Source organism: Python bivittatus, unplaced genomic scaffold (genome assembly GCF_059951505.1).
Source record: "Python bivittatus isolate LINGU-HERP-01145 unplaced genomic scaffold, Pbiv_v1 ctg000840_np1212, whole genome shotgun sequence".
Taxonomy (NCBI): domain Eukaryota; kingdom Metazoa; phylum Chordata; class Lepidosauria; order Squamata; family Pythonidae; genus Python; species Python bivittatus.
In genome coordinates this window covers 40,358,771-40,372,031 of record NW_028277113.1, presented here as the reverse complement: position 1 = coordinate 40,372,031, position 13,261 = coordinate 40,358,771, and the positions used below count along the sequence as shown (strand labels likewise).

The 13,261-nt window shown below is 37.4% G+C and overlaps 1 protein-coding gene across 1 annotated transcript in view; it reads left to right on the top strand.

Annotated features, from left to right (window-relative positions):
* Positions 1 to 13,261, top strand: part of CCDC178 (coiled-coil domain containing 178) — a 157,497-nt gene that overhangs the window by 84,326 nt on the left and 59,910 nt on the right. Inside the window, exon 17 of the mRNA XM_088130764.1 lies at positions 11,393 to 11,542. Within this exon, the coding sequence (XP_087986890.1) occupies positions 11,393 to 11,542 (150 nt within the window). The remainder of the gene's footprint in view (positions 1 to 11,392; positions 11,543 to 13,261) is intronic.

Here is a 13,261-nt window from a genome sequence, read left to right as displayed (position 1 = left end):
TTGATAGAACTGGCTTCTAAGTGCCTTCAGGCTTTAGATGTTATGTTACTGGTGGGAATTACAATAAGCTTATTTCTTTTACTGAGAATTTGTTTTGTAAATTATTCTGTTTTCAAACTGTTAATCCTAGTCTTTCATCTACCAATTATTTTTAAAGTCCCATTAAAAATACTTGACAAAAAACGTGTCCTGATTCCTGTCTCACAGACTTCCTGTATGATTCCTTGTTTCTCACTCAAGCTTTCTATGTTTGAAGTTAGAAAAATTTAAGAATGCTTTGCCCTACTAGGAGAATTCGGTAAAAAGGAAATAGGAAATAACTCTTCATTGGATCCAGGCTATAATTTATTTTTTTCTTAGAACTGGAATACCTCCTTATTTCCAGGGAGGTGATATATGCCACAAATAACAAGGCACATAGGAAGTGTTAAATTACATAGATATTACATGAATATAGTTTTACATTGTTAATAGTAAGGCCATTGTTGAATATTAGTCCTCTTCTGTTTACATCCATCCATTTATAATAATCTCAAACGGACACATGCATTTTGTAAAGTTGGTTCTAATAAGTAATAAATCTCTAAGAAATTCATCCCACATGTTCCCAAGAATTTGTTTTCAGAAAAACCTGTAGCATATGAACTGACCACCTTTCTCTTAGAGCTGCAGTTCTACTTCATTCAGCCAAAACAGGTGAAAAACATGCCAGTGTAATTTTGGAAATTGTCTTTAGGAGGCTACAGTTCTATTAATATGGTATGCCACTCCATTCAACAGCATGAAGTTTCTTGTTTGTTTGTTTATTTATTTATTTAGTGAAAGGCTGACCTCTATATAACTGTGCTATATTCTGAGCACTTTTTTGTCAAGGTTTTTAATTTTTTTATCAAAAATGAGTATAAATGTTAAGGATTTCAAGAATCCTGAGTTTCTAAATGAATTAAAAAAGAGGATATTTACATCATTAAGGAAATGTAAAATTGAAGATTAAAAAATATTAGCTTGGGATTTGTAGTACTTACAGAAAATCTAGTGATGTGTTTACAAAAAGGGTTAATAAAAAAACAAATTGTCTTCCTCGGTATATCAAATATAATTGAGCCAAATAAGAATACTGTAGGTATTTCTAGATGTGTTTTTATTGTACAAATCCTCTGCCTTATTCACAGAATTTCACATCACCTTCTATTTGTAACCCTCCTGTGTTTACCCACTGCTTCATCCATCTGTTTTCTTACCACAAAAATCCATTAAGAAAGGAAGGCAGAATAACTGCACAATGTCTTCAATTTAGTAGACTACATAGTCATCTATTTGAAAATGTGTTAAAATGAGGGTAATCACCTTTGATTTTGGACATGCACAAGTTCATGAAAAAGGTGCTAAAGGTCTTGGAGCAGCCAAAGTAAACATACATAACCACTGGGTAGTAGGAATGAGAGAGAATTGGATTTTGATGCAAACTTAACAACTTGTCCCTTCCCAAATTAACACACAAACCAGAAGACAGTCATGTTTCGATCTTTTAATAATGTAGCAATGTAGCCCTTCAAACATACAAAAATGGAGGTATTGGACAAAAAAGCATGCACAAGCCTGTATACTGTAAGGAGACCATATCTGAAAGCGTTATGTAAGATCAAATTATGTCCAATACATACAAAGCAAAGTATGCCCAGAAAAATGGCAGATTAGGAGAAATATCAATTAACATGCACTTTTTTTATACATTGTAAAATAATGTAGAAATCAAATGGAATAAATTCAGGATTAAGCAAATAGGAAAAACTGGAAGAAGCAGAAATTGACAAATGTACCCATCCCTGCTAAATAGGGAACAGGATAGGTAGATGAGAAGTTGTTTTGTTTTCTGGAAAAGTATTAAGCACAAGTTTATGCTCTGTTACTTCTGTGTGACTATTCTTTATCTGTGAAGAGGTCTGCACAAATAGATAGATTGTTAATTTAATTGTAATGTTGTTAAGACGCAGGCACAATGATGTTGGAAATAGAGCGTTTCATAAGGAGAGACTTCCTACTAGGAGCAACTTTGCTGGCCATCCACTGCCTCACCTTGCAGTTTCAGTGAGTCCAGAAAACAGAAATGCCTTTGAGAATGCAGAATTTAATCAGTGCAAGACTTTGAATAGTAGAGATAAATGCAGAAGTACATAAGAAACTAGTTTCCTGTAAGATAGAATTTTTGCCTGTGTGTATTTCAGTCAATCTGATTTAGAGGCATGTGATCAGGATGCTTCAGTGGAGATCTTTATCATGGGTAAAGAATGGGATTTTGTTTCCTCCACTCTTGCATTGTATGAGTAGAAAAGTAGAAATTTTAATTCATGTTTAGGGACTGAATGTAGAACCAGACAGAAGTAGAAAGATGAGTTCTTATGTGTACAAGGTGGAAATACTATCACATATGATAGTAGTGATATATCGGAAGTTTTCTTCTTCAGCCTGATGTGGGTTTAATATTGTTGTGGTTGTTTAAATAACAAGACCATTAGACAATCTGCACCGCCTTCCCTCTTCTTTTCTCCCCTTTTGCTGTTTTTGCGGTAGAGGCAGCATGGATAATCACCTAGCTCTGAGGCATGCTTTCTGAGAATAAGATTATTTTGGCTAAGTGGTCATCAAGGTAGCTCACCACACCTCAGTCTGATGAAAGACCCCTAAAGTTAAGGCATTTGGCCTGGTTAATACTTTTGGGAAGCTACACCTGCTACTTTCCTGTGCAGCATTTGCTACAGCAAGAATTCAAATGGCAGAAGGATTCTGAGTATCTTCCTGGTATCTAACCCCCCAAAAATCTTTCTTCAGATCAAGCCATTGGGCCCAGCTTGCAGGGGTGTCATTCCATGACCAGCCGATCATGGCAACTACAAGCAGCCAGAGAAATGTGGCAGGTAGCAGTTGTCCAAGTGAAAGAGGGAGGGCACATTGTGTCACTTGTCTCAGTCTACCATCTAAAAGTTCTTCCTGTCAACAATTTGTTTCTAAAGCAACCTATGGATAAATGGAAAAATCCATTTTTTCAGAATGATTTTAGTACTTTCTGATAATTTCAGCTTTAAAAATAAATTAATAATAAAGTAATGAAAGCTATCTTATTTTCAACATTTCTTTGCCCACTCAACACTCTGGATAGTTTAAATAATGCAAAACATAAAACACTTAATCTAAGCATTAATAGATTAAAACCTTCACCACTGTGCAAACTGAATAAATAAAATAAATCTAGAAACAATGCCCACATCAGAAAACTAAATATAGATTATCTTTAAAAATTCTTTATAGTAAGGGTCTACGTGGGACTATTCATGTGGTTATGAAGGGAACGCATTAGGCATCAGGCAAGACTCCCTGGTGAGTACATTCTACAACTCAGGAACAACTTCTGAAAAGATTCCTTTTCTAGTTTTGCTACCTAATAGCAGGGATAACCTGGTATGGGACTGTGAAAATGATTTTGGATCCGGGGTAGGTCAATACAGAAAGAAGTACACCTTTGAGTAACATGGTTCTAAGCTACTTATAATTTAGAGTTTAAGACCTGCACTTTGAATTGAGTCTGGAAATTGATCAACAATCACCAATACCATAACCAGGGATCCCCAGTCAATTGTATGCCTCCTTATTTTGGACCAGGTGAAGCTTCTAGACCATTTTCAAAGGCAACGCATTGCAGAAAACCAAACGGGAGGATTCTAGGACATGGATTACTTCAGAAAGGCTATCTTTATCCTGACATAATTGTGTTTATTATGTGAACCTAAGTTAATAAAGGATGCCTTGTGCTACCAAGATAATCTGCAGCTCTAGTGCAATTAGATTCAAGAAGCACCTCTAAGCTACTAGCCTGGACTTTTAAGGGGAGCCAAAACTCTTTCAGAGCAGGTTGAAAACCCTCCAAGTGGATTTTCATAATATGAGGAATGTAAATCAATATGTAAAAAATGTATAAACACTTCTTATAATTATTGTTACAATTTAAGGGGGAGAGAGAGAGAGAGAAGCCACAATAAGCATTATAGCTAGAAAATATTATCTTGGTTAAAAGAGCCAGTAAATTTTGTCAATTTTGAAGTATGAAATTGAAGTGTGTTTGAGGGTGTGTGTGTTTTAAATCTTACCTGAAAGACCACTGGGTGTCAGCCATGTCCATTGCTACTGAATTATTCAATCAAGCAAAATAAATTATCAGTGAAATAAAGAACATAATTTTATTGAGTCAGAAATTTTGTCAACAGTGCTTACAACATTAAAGGATTCTATGAGACTAATGTTCTGAGTATGTTCTAATTAATTTTTTAATGTTTTATACCATTTTACAAAAGGAAAAATACAAAGGCAGCAATCCTTGGATATTCAGCAGGTCTAGGTATTCTAGGAAATAATATAGACAAATAAGCCTTCCATCCGGATTGCTTTCTGTGAAAATAATTTATCATTTGTCACCATATCAGTTAAAATTGGAAGATGTTCTAAAAATATATCTGTACAATTTTGGTAAATTGCTAGTCTAAGGTTTTATTATGGTATTCCTTAATCTTAATCCCAAATACTCAAGTAATATTTAATTTGGTGGACCATAAACACATATTTCAGATTTTAACATAGTTTTCTTCACAAAAGCAACATGTTCAGATCTTTAAATGAAACAAATCAAACCATACCTATATAATCTCCTTCATGTAACAAAAAACACTTCATACAACTCATTCGATGATAATAAATCACACACCTATGTAAAATAGCACAATCACATCCATTATAAACTCTTTGGATCATCATTCCAAACATAATCATACTGGTAATATAGAAAATATTCATGATCTAAGCCACCAATATTCTTGTTTCCAAAGCAGCTGCAGGTATCCTTTAATTGTAGTTTTCCTGATCTAAGTAATAGTCATCCAGAACACGAACACAAGAACAACAGGCCAAGGCCCACCTTAGTCCAGTGTTTTGTTTCTCACAATTATCAACCAAATTCCTTTGGGGTGCTAGCAAGCAGAGATGAAGACATGCCCTATGCCACTGTTGCTACCACTGTAGCATGAAGGCACGCTACCCCAAACCTTGAGATAATATGGAGTTTTCAAGACTATTAGCCCTTGATGGGCCTGTCTTCCATTTATTTATTTATTGAACTTATTTTTAAAGCCATCTCATAGTAATGTATTCCACAATTAATTATATCCTGTATGAAGAAAAGTTTTCTTTGTTGATTTTAAATCATCTTCCAATAGTTTCATTGGATGACCTTTTTCCTGATATTTGAGAGAGACCAATACTTCTCTGCTTTGCCCACGGCATGCATTGTTTTATACACTGTGATAATGGCCCTTCAGTCTTTTTTCCCAGCTAAAGAGTTCAAAATATTCCTAGCCTCTTCTTGTACAGAAGTTGCTTGAGTCCTGTAGTTTTAAACATTCTCCATATTATATTCTAAATATAAATAAATATAATAAAAATATAATAAAAAGATTTGGTCCTCTTGTTTTGATGTATTTTACCAGTCCGTCTTTCATTCTGGAAGTTTCTTTTTCCTCTTGGCATGTATGCTAAGTATCATTGCATTATAGAAAATTTGTCTTAGTGATTCCACAACACCTACATCTTGTATCAGATCACAGTCACCATTTAGGATTAAATTAAGGATTGTTTCCTCCCTGTTCTAAAGCACATTCATTTAGACTATCTAGAGATTTTGTTTCTTTGTCAGACTAAGCCTGAATGTACCTAGTCTACGAGAGAATAACTGAAGGCCCACATTATTACAATAGCTTCTCCTTTGCATGCCTCCATGATTTCTTTCACCTTCTGCATTTTGATCAGGTGGGCAATAGCATATCCTTAAATCTAGTTTATATTAGATATTGCCATCCATAGTGATTCTGTGAAGGAATCCAGTGTTCCAATACTTTCTAGTACATTAGATTTTATATCCTATGTGATACAAAGAGCAACACTTTCCTCACTATACCCTTCCCTGTCCTTCCTATAAAGTTTATCAAGAATGACTGTTTTCCACTTATTCTTTCTGTTACACCATGTTTCTTTATACCCACTATACCTGTGTTCTCATTTGTAGCCAAGCAGTCTAATTCTCCCATCCTGGCATGGAGACTTCTAACATTGGCAGGGAAACACATAAACACTAGTGTTTCAATTGTTGTTGGGTCCTCTTTGAAAAAGGGCATTAGGTCCTTTTTCTGTGGTTGTTGACATGAACCTTTCTCATAGCCTTTTTATCTCCAGTCTGACCTGACCACCCATTAACTCACTTTCAACATTGACCCTATCTCTTATTGTATTTTTTAAAATATCTACACTGTCCCACATCTGTTGACTTTCCCTCAAGAATCAGCTTGAAAGCAGCTCTGTAACTTTTCTGATACTGAAAACCAGCAGTCTAGTTCCATTTTGTTTTTTTTTGTCTTCTACACATTTGGCTTGCCCTCAAAAGTTCCTCAATGCCTAATCAGTCTAAGCCCCTCTACCTGACACCACTATCTTATACAATGGCATTAGAAGAGTCCTGCTGCTTTCATCAGCACATAGAAAAGGGGTGGAACTTGTGTCACAACACCACAATATTTCATCACTCTGACCCACCCTTGTCTCTCATCCGCCACCCGCCCTGGATTCCACAGGTATTACCCACACATTGAGACCTCTAAGCTTTGTCTGTGTAGCTGGGCTTGCATTTGGAAAAGGTTGCATTTCTGTAGTTATCTTAGTGGTTTTGCAACAGACAGACATGTCACCAAGCAGTATATATGCCATGTCCAAACGCATCCATTTCTTTGTTTCTAATGTTCAGAATGAAAGAATATGCCTTCATCTCTCAAGAATTGGATCCCTCCTGCGGGAACATTTTTATTATCCTCAAAATGATGTTCTCCTTCCCCAAGTTCCTTGCTCTCAGAGCTATCATACATTGGCAGCTGGAAAAAGTGTTCACATCCTGAAAGGTCTTTTCTCATACATCTTCAGCATAACCACTTTCATTTCAAAGGAACAGGCTTGTTCCCTGAGAGCTTGGAGTTCATTGCATCAAGTATAAATCCACAGCTTATGCCCACAGGCAGATAGTCATACATTTGATACATTATTTAATACATCGGACAGCACTCTCACTTCTGTTGCCTTGAAACTGTTATGACCACCACCAGTATATTTGCCGGAGCAAAACTAATAGCAGAAAGGAAAGGAGGCACTTAAGCTAAAAGGGGAGACTTTTTTTTTTCTCAGCAACTTCCCCACTGTCACCTAATCATTGTCAGAGTTTCTTACATGGGACAAGAAATGCCATTTTTTGCAAGTATAAATCATTAGGTCTGGACAACATAAATGCCAAAAAACCTAGTCCCACAAAAAAAAATTAAAAAATGTCATTGAACAATCCCTTTCATTCTGTGAAGTGACTTTAAATCTATTAAGTGATAAGAAAGAAAAATCCAAAGGATCACAAATATTACAAATAAAGTGTTGTTGATGATGTCATAACCGTATGCAGTATACATTCAAGACAATTTCACAATCACATTTTCGTAACTCTTCAAACAACAGTGACTATATTAACTGAAGGATTATACTTTCTGTGGGAGTCCTAGGAGGGCCTTTGCACAGCTTCATGTTGTGCATCAGTTGCACCTATTCCTGGTCCAGGAGGCCCAGCTCACGGTCACTCATTGGGAGGGCTGACCCTCATACCCTGGTGATCTCCCAGTTGGAATACTGCAATGTACTCTACATGGGGCTTCCCTTGAAGTGTATTAGGAAGCTTCAGTTGGTGCAAAATGCGGTGGTGTGGACAATTGGTTTGTTTGCTTCCAGGTCCAATTCAAGGTGCTGGTTTTGACCTTTAAAGCCCTTCATGGCATGGGGCTGGGTTATCTGAGGGACCGCCTCTCCCCGATCACATCAGCCTGTCCCATTAGATCTGGCAGGGAAGGCATGCTACACGTTCCATCAGCCAGGGACTTGCATTTGGTGGGTCCCAGGAGGCAGGCCTTCTCTGCCATGGCTCCCTCCTTGTGGAACATTCTCCCCCCTAAAGTTAGGCTCACCCCTTCCCTGCTGTCATTTAGGAATCCCTCAAGACCTGGTTGTGTCAAGAGGCCTGGGGATCTTTGGGAACCGGAGATATTCTTAGATGGCTCCACTGTAATTGATATTCTGCTCTCTCCATGGGCTTTGTATATTTTAAAATCTAAATTTAAAAAAAAAAATGTGATGTCTTATTTTAATAACTTTTTATCTTTTTATAATGGCTGTTTTTATTCACTTGTTATTTTAATTGTTGTACACTATCCAGAGGCGCTTTTGTGTGAGATGGGTGGCTATATAAATGTGATCTATAAATAAATAAACAAATAAAAATTAATTAATGGTGCTGGTTATTTGGTGCATATGACACCACTGCTCTGTAAGCTGCACTGTCGTTTTGCTTCTGGGTGCAATTCAAGGTGTTGGTAGTTAAGCCCTACATGGCTCGGGGCCAGGTTAGTTACAGGACCATCTCTTCCCAGTTGTCTCTACCCATCCTATCCGATCTGGCAGGAGGGACATGCTGTGGGTACCATCAGCCAGAGTGTCAGCTGGCAGGGCCCCATAGGAGACCCTTTTCTGCCTTGTCACCTGTCTTCTGGAACATCATCCCTCCAGATACTTGGTTGGTCCAAGCCTGCTGGCCTTCCACAGGGACTTGAAGAATTGGTTCTGTGCTTGAGCCTGTGACCCAGGGTGTGTGATAGAGCCTGTTTCCTGGCTTGCTGAGGGCTTTTGTATGATTCTCTGATTGCTAAGTGTTTTCTTATTTTATTTTGTGTGTGTGTGTGTGTGTGTGTATAATGTTTTTAGCTGCCCATAATCATGTACTGAGATAGATGGATGAATGAATGAATGAATGAATGAATGAATGAATGAATGAATGAATGAATGAGATTTTAATGCTGGAACTCTAAGTTATTGCCCACAGAGTAGTGATTTCTTGACTTAAGATACCTACATCACACACAACAAGCAAGCAAACATTTAAATTTGTTTCCTAATAGATTGATGATTGGGAAAAGCCAATGGAATTTGCTTTTTTGTTTATAATACCAAACACTTATAGTGCAATCCTATAAATGTATACTTAGCAATAAATCTTACCATATTCACTGGGCCTTTCTTACTAGTTTAGAAGTAAAGTCTAAGCTTTCTTGATGTACTTTTGAACATTTATTTTTCTTCATAATCTTAAAGGAGACAACAAATGGTGGCAATTAGCAGATCAAACTTTTTCAGTATTTTTTACTATTCAAATGTTTTAGTCTTCATTTAATTTAAGAATATTGAGTACCTTATGATCTACCTGTCCAGTTAACAATTAAAATGTTGGCCTTTGCCCTTTGCAAATAATGTTTGTTTTCACACTGGCCTTAATATTCACATTTACCAAGACTAAGATCATTGTAGAAATGTTAACTGCTTGTGTTAAATGTCACCATCATGATAGCCATTTGGGCTGATTGTGAAAAACAAATGGTGCCTCATATTACTGTATTTCTGAAGAAAGACAATCTTTTTAAGACCAAAGTTAGGTGGGATGGCAAAGAGGATCAGATCTGCTTCGTTTATCAGCATCTGTTACTAATCACAATAACAAAAAATGATGATTCATGCACAGTGACATCAAAATACAATCCCTGGCCTTTCAGATTTGTGTCCCAACATAGCATATAAGTCACAGGATTTGCATATAATGTGATGATGCATAGTTTGTCACTTGGCACCCATCTCTTCCATGTAGAGATGTATAACCACTGGGTGAGGTAATTTGCCAGCATGGGTGAGGTATTATCAATATGCTGATAATACCCACTTATACATCTCAACTCCTGGCCAAAGAGGTGATGCTGTCGCAGTACTGACCAAGTGCCTGGAGGCTGGGAGGGTCTGGATGTGGAGGAACCGACTTCAACTCAACCTTGGCAAGACTGAGTGGCTTTGGGTCTTTGGCCCTCGAGGGTCTGGTGATATGCCATCTTTGACTCTGAACAGGGTTGCACTCCCCCTGGATGGAGCTAGTGTGTAATTTGGGGGTCTTCCTGGATTTATGGCTACTAGGGGGCTTTTGAACAGATCCATTTTGTGTGCCAGTTGCGCTCTTTCCTGAACCAGGAGGCCTTGCTCATGGTCACTCATGCCTTGGTCACTTCCCATCTGGATAACTGCAATGTGATTTATATGGGGCTGCCCTTGAAGATCACCTGGAAGTTAAAACTGCTCCAGAATGCAGCAGCGTGTAGTGTTGGGCACCCCTAAGTTCATCTATATTACACCCCTGCTGCATGAACTGCACTGGCTCCTTTTTTCTTCTGGGTACAATTCAAGGTGCTAGTTATTACCTTTAAAACCCGACATGGCACAGGACCAGTTTATCTGCAGGACTGCCTCTCCCTGAGGGTATCTGCCCGCCCCACCAAAGCAGATAGGGCAAGCACACTCCACGTCCCTTCCCTGAAATATTGCCACCTTGTGGGTTCTCCGAAGCATGCCTTTTCCATTGCAGTCTTGTCCTATGGAACAGCCTCCCTCCTGAGATCCAACAGGCTCCTACCCTTTTATCCTTCCAAAGAGCACTCAAGACCTGGCTCTTTCCCAACGGTCTGGGATTTGGTGAGGTCAGGGTGACATGAGAATGTGATTTGCATTAGGAATGTGCAGTTGTGGCACCAGTTTTTTCTGTTTTTTAGTTTTATCATTGCTGGTTTTATGATTATATGTATTTTTTTAATTGGTTGTAAGCTGCCCAGAGTTGGTTTTAAGATGGCTGGCTATACAAATGTTTTAAATAAAAATAAAATAAAATATTTTCTTTTGCAGTTTTTCTAAATGTTGGCTTCTGACCTTCTTGATTAAGATTAAGCTATAAATTCCTGCACCTACTTTTACATTATGACCAATGCAATTAATACCACTGTGTTGTGCATTTTTTCTTATGACTTGGGCCCTAATGCTGTGAAACACATTTGATAAATCAGCAAGTACCTAGAAGAGTATTGTATGACATATCTGTACCAATTACATGTACAAAACTTCATTCCTGAGTCAGGGACTTTATGTCCAGTTTAAATAGCTTCTTCACAGCCTTTTTTCAGCAGAATTATTATTTTGTATCCTGTCATTCATACCTACCTGCAAGGTTGTTGTTGGGGTTGTTTGTTTGTTTGTGTATTATTATTTAGAGGTATGAAGCAGTATACATTATGTTTATGTAATACAAACATGATGCATACCTAATATATGTAATACATGAATTTACTTAAAAATATATATAGTAACTTTAAAAAAAAATGTAATGGCAAACTAGAATAACTCTCCTTAGATTTCCCTGGATGATGCACTGGATGAAAACCTACATTTAGCACGCGAGTATCAGATGCTCCAAATATGCTATCTAAATGACAAAAATCAGCTTATGGACTTCTCTAACCATAAAGATAGAGCTGAAGCCGCATTATGTGATCAACAGCAGGTATGATAAAAATGTGTTGTTTTTTAACATCTGGTTTTTCTTTTCAATTATTATTGCTACTAATTAATGTCAAAAAGTAAAACTGAAATGCATAGATCAAACAGTATGATATTTCTCACTTGTTCTTTTGTCCTGTTTTTTGCTTTATATTTCACGAATGAAAATACCATTATTTGTCAATTGTCTGCCACAATTTGGATCTTACCATTCTAAGCACAAAGGAATTAAAAAGTGGGGGTAGAGATTAGTGCAGTTGGCTATTAAATTTGACCTGCCATGGTTTGGTTCTTGGTGATTAGGAGGCAGAACTCTCGTTTGTTTGTTTGTTTTACTCAGGCTTATAGGCTGCTTCAATCATAAACTGACTCTAAGTGGCTTATATTCCCAATTATCATAAAAAGATTAAAATGATAAATGTAACACAAAATAACACAGCCCCAGATGACACTTTATTGGCATAGGGACTTGAAAGGGACATCTTGATCTTATTGGATGGGTAAAGGAGCAGGGGGCCCTAAACATATCCAGCTCTTAAGCCATATTGGACTTTAAAGATAACAACTAACACCTTAAATTATACCCAGAAGCCAACTGGTAACCATTACAACTCTCGTAGTAGTGGTATCATCCAGGCACAACAAGACATGTCCATAAATATGCTGTATTTGTGTCCAGCTGTCACTTCTGGGTTACCTTTTTGGGGAGGCATGGGTGCCAGCATGATTGATTACATGGTAATATCCTTAAATCTGCCTTCCAGTGAAAGGGTAGTTCTCTATCCTGATAGTGATCATTTCCCACTTTTTTGCTGTTGACACTTTGTGTGCATACAGGACCAGAAGGCATGAAGGAGACTGTTTAAATGCAGAACTCCCAAATTAAGTGGACTAGCAAGCCTGTGGGAACAGCCTCACAGCTTTTTAATATCTCCAAAGGATCCCATTTTAAATTGTCCCTGAGGGTTATGAAGGATGTTTATGAAGCTCTAGCTATGTATCAACAAATTATCAATCGTACTCAGAAACATCTAAAATCTAGTATTACTCCCAGTCAAAAACTCACTCGAAAGTTCAAACTTTGGCTTGATAAGGAATGTGTTGTAGCTAAGATTAAATTAGTGATTTGTGTGGATTCATCACCATTAACAGCAAACTTCACTCTGACGATACTAGTGTGGCCCTGGAAAAAAATAGATAAGGCTCTTCTGAAAAAGAAGAAACTGGTACAGCAAATAGTCAGCTGGAAAAAAATATATATATAAAAGCAGGCCAGGATAGAAAAAACTATCTTCTGGCATCTTGTTGCCAACTCAGCTCCAAAAATCTAATTCTGGGGCGGGGACTTCTGATCTGCCTGAAAAATGGGTCAGGCGTTTTCATGAGCTGTTTAATATAAAAGTGAATAAATCAGGCCCATGAATTGTAATTTCTGACCCTCTGCCAGTCATCACTTCAGAGATTTCCAAACTCATCACACAACTGCAAAATGGTAAAGCTAACAGGGGCATCTGATTCCTGTTGAATTCCTAAAATCAAATTCTAAATGATGAGCTCTTGTATTGACATCCTTATTCACCCTTTTTTTTTTTAACTGTTCCTTACAAATTCCCATAGAAGGGTCAATCTATAACAATTACAATCTTGGGGGAAATGGTATTGTCCAACTTGGTTAGTATAAGTAAACTATTTGCCAACCACCTTCATGATAAATTTGTTTTGG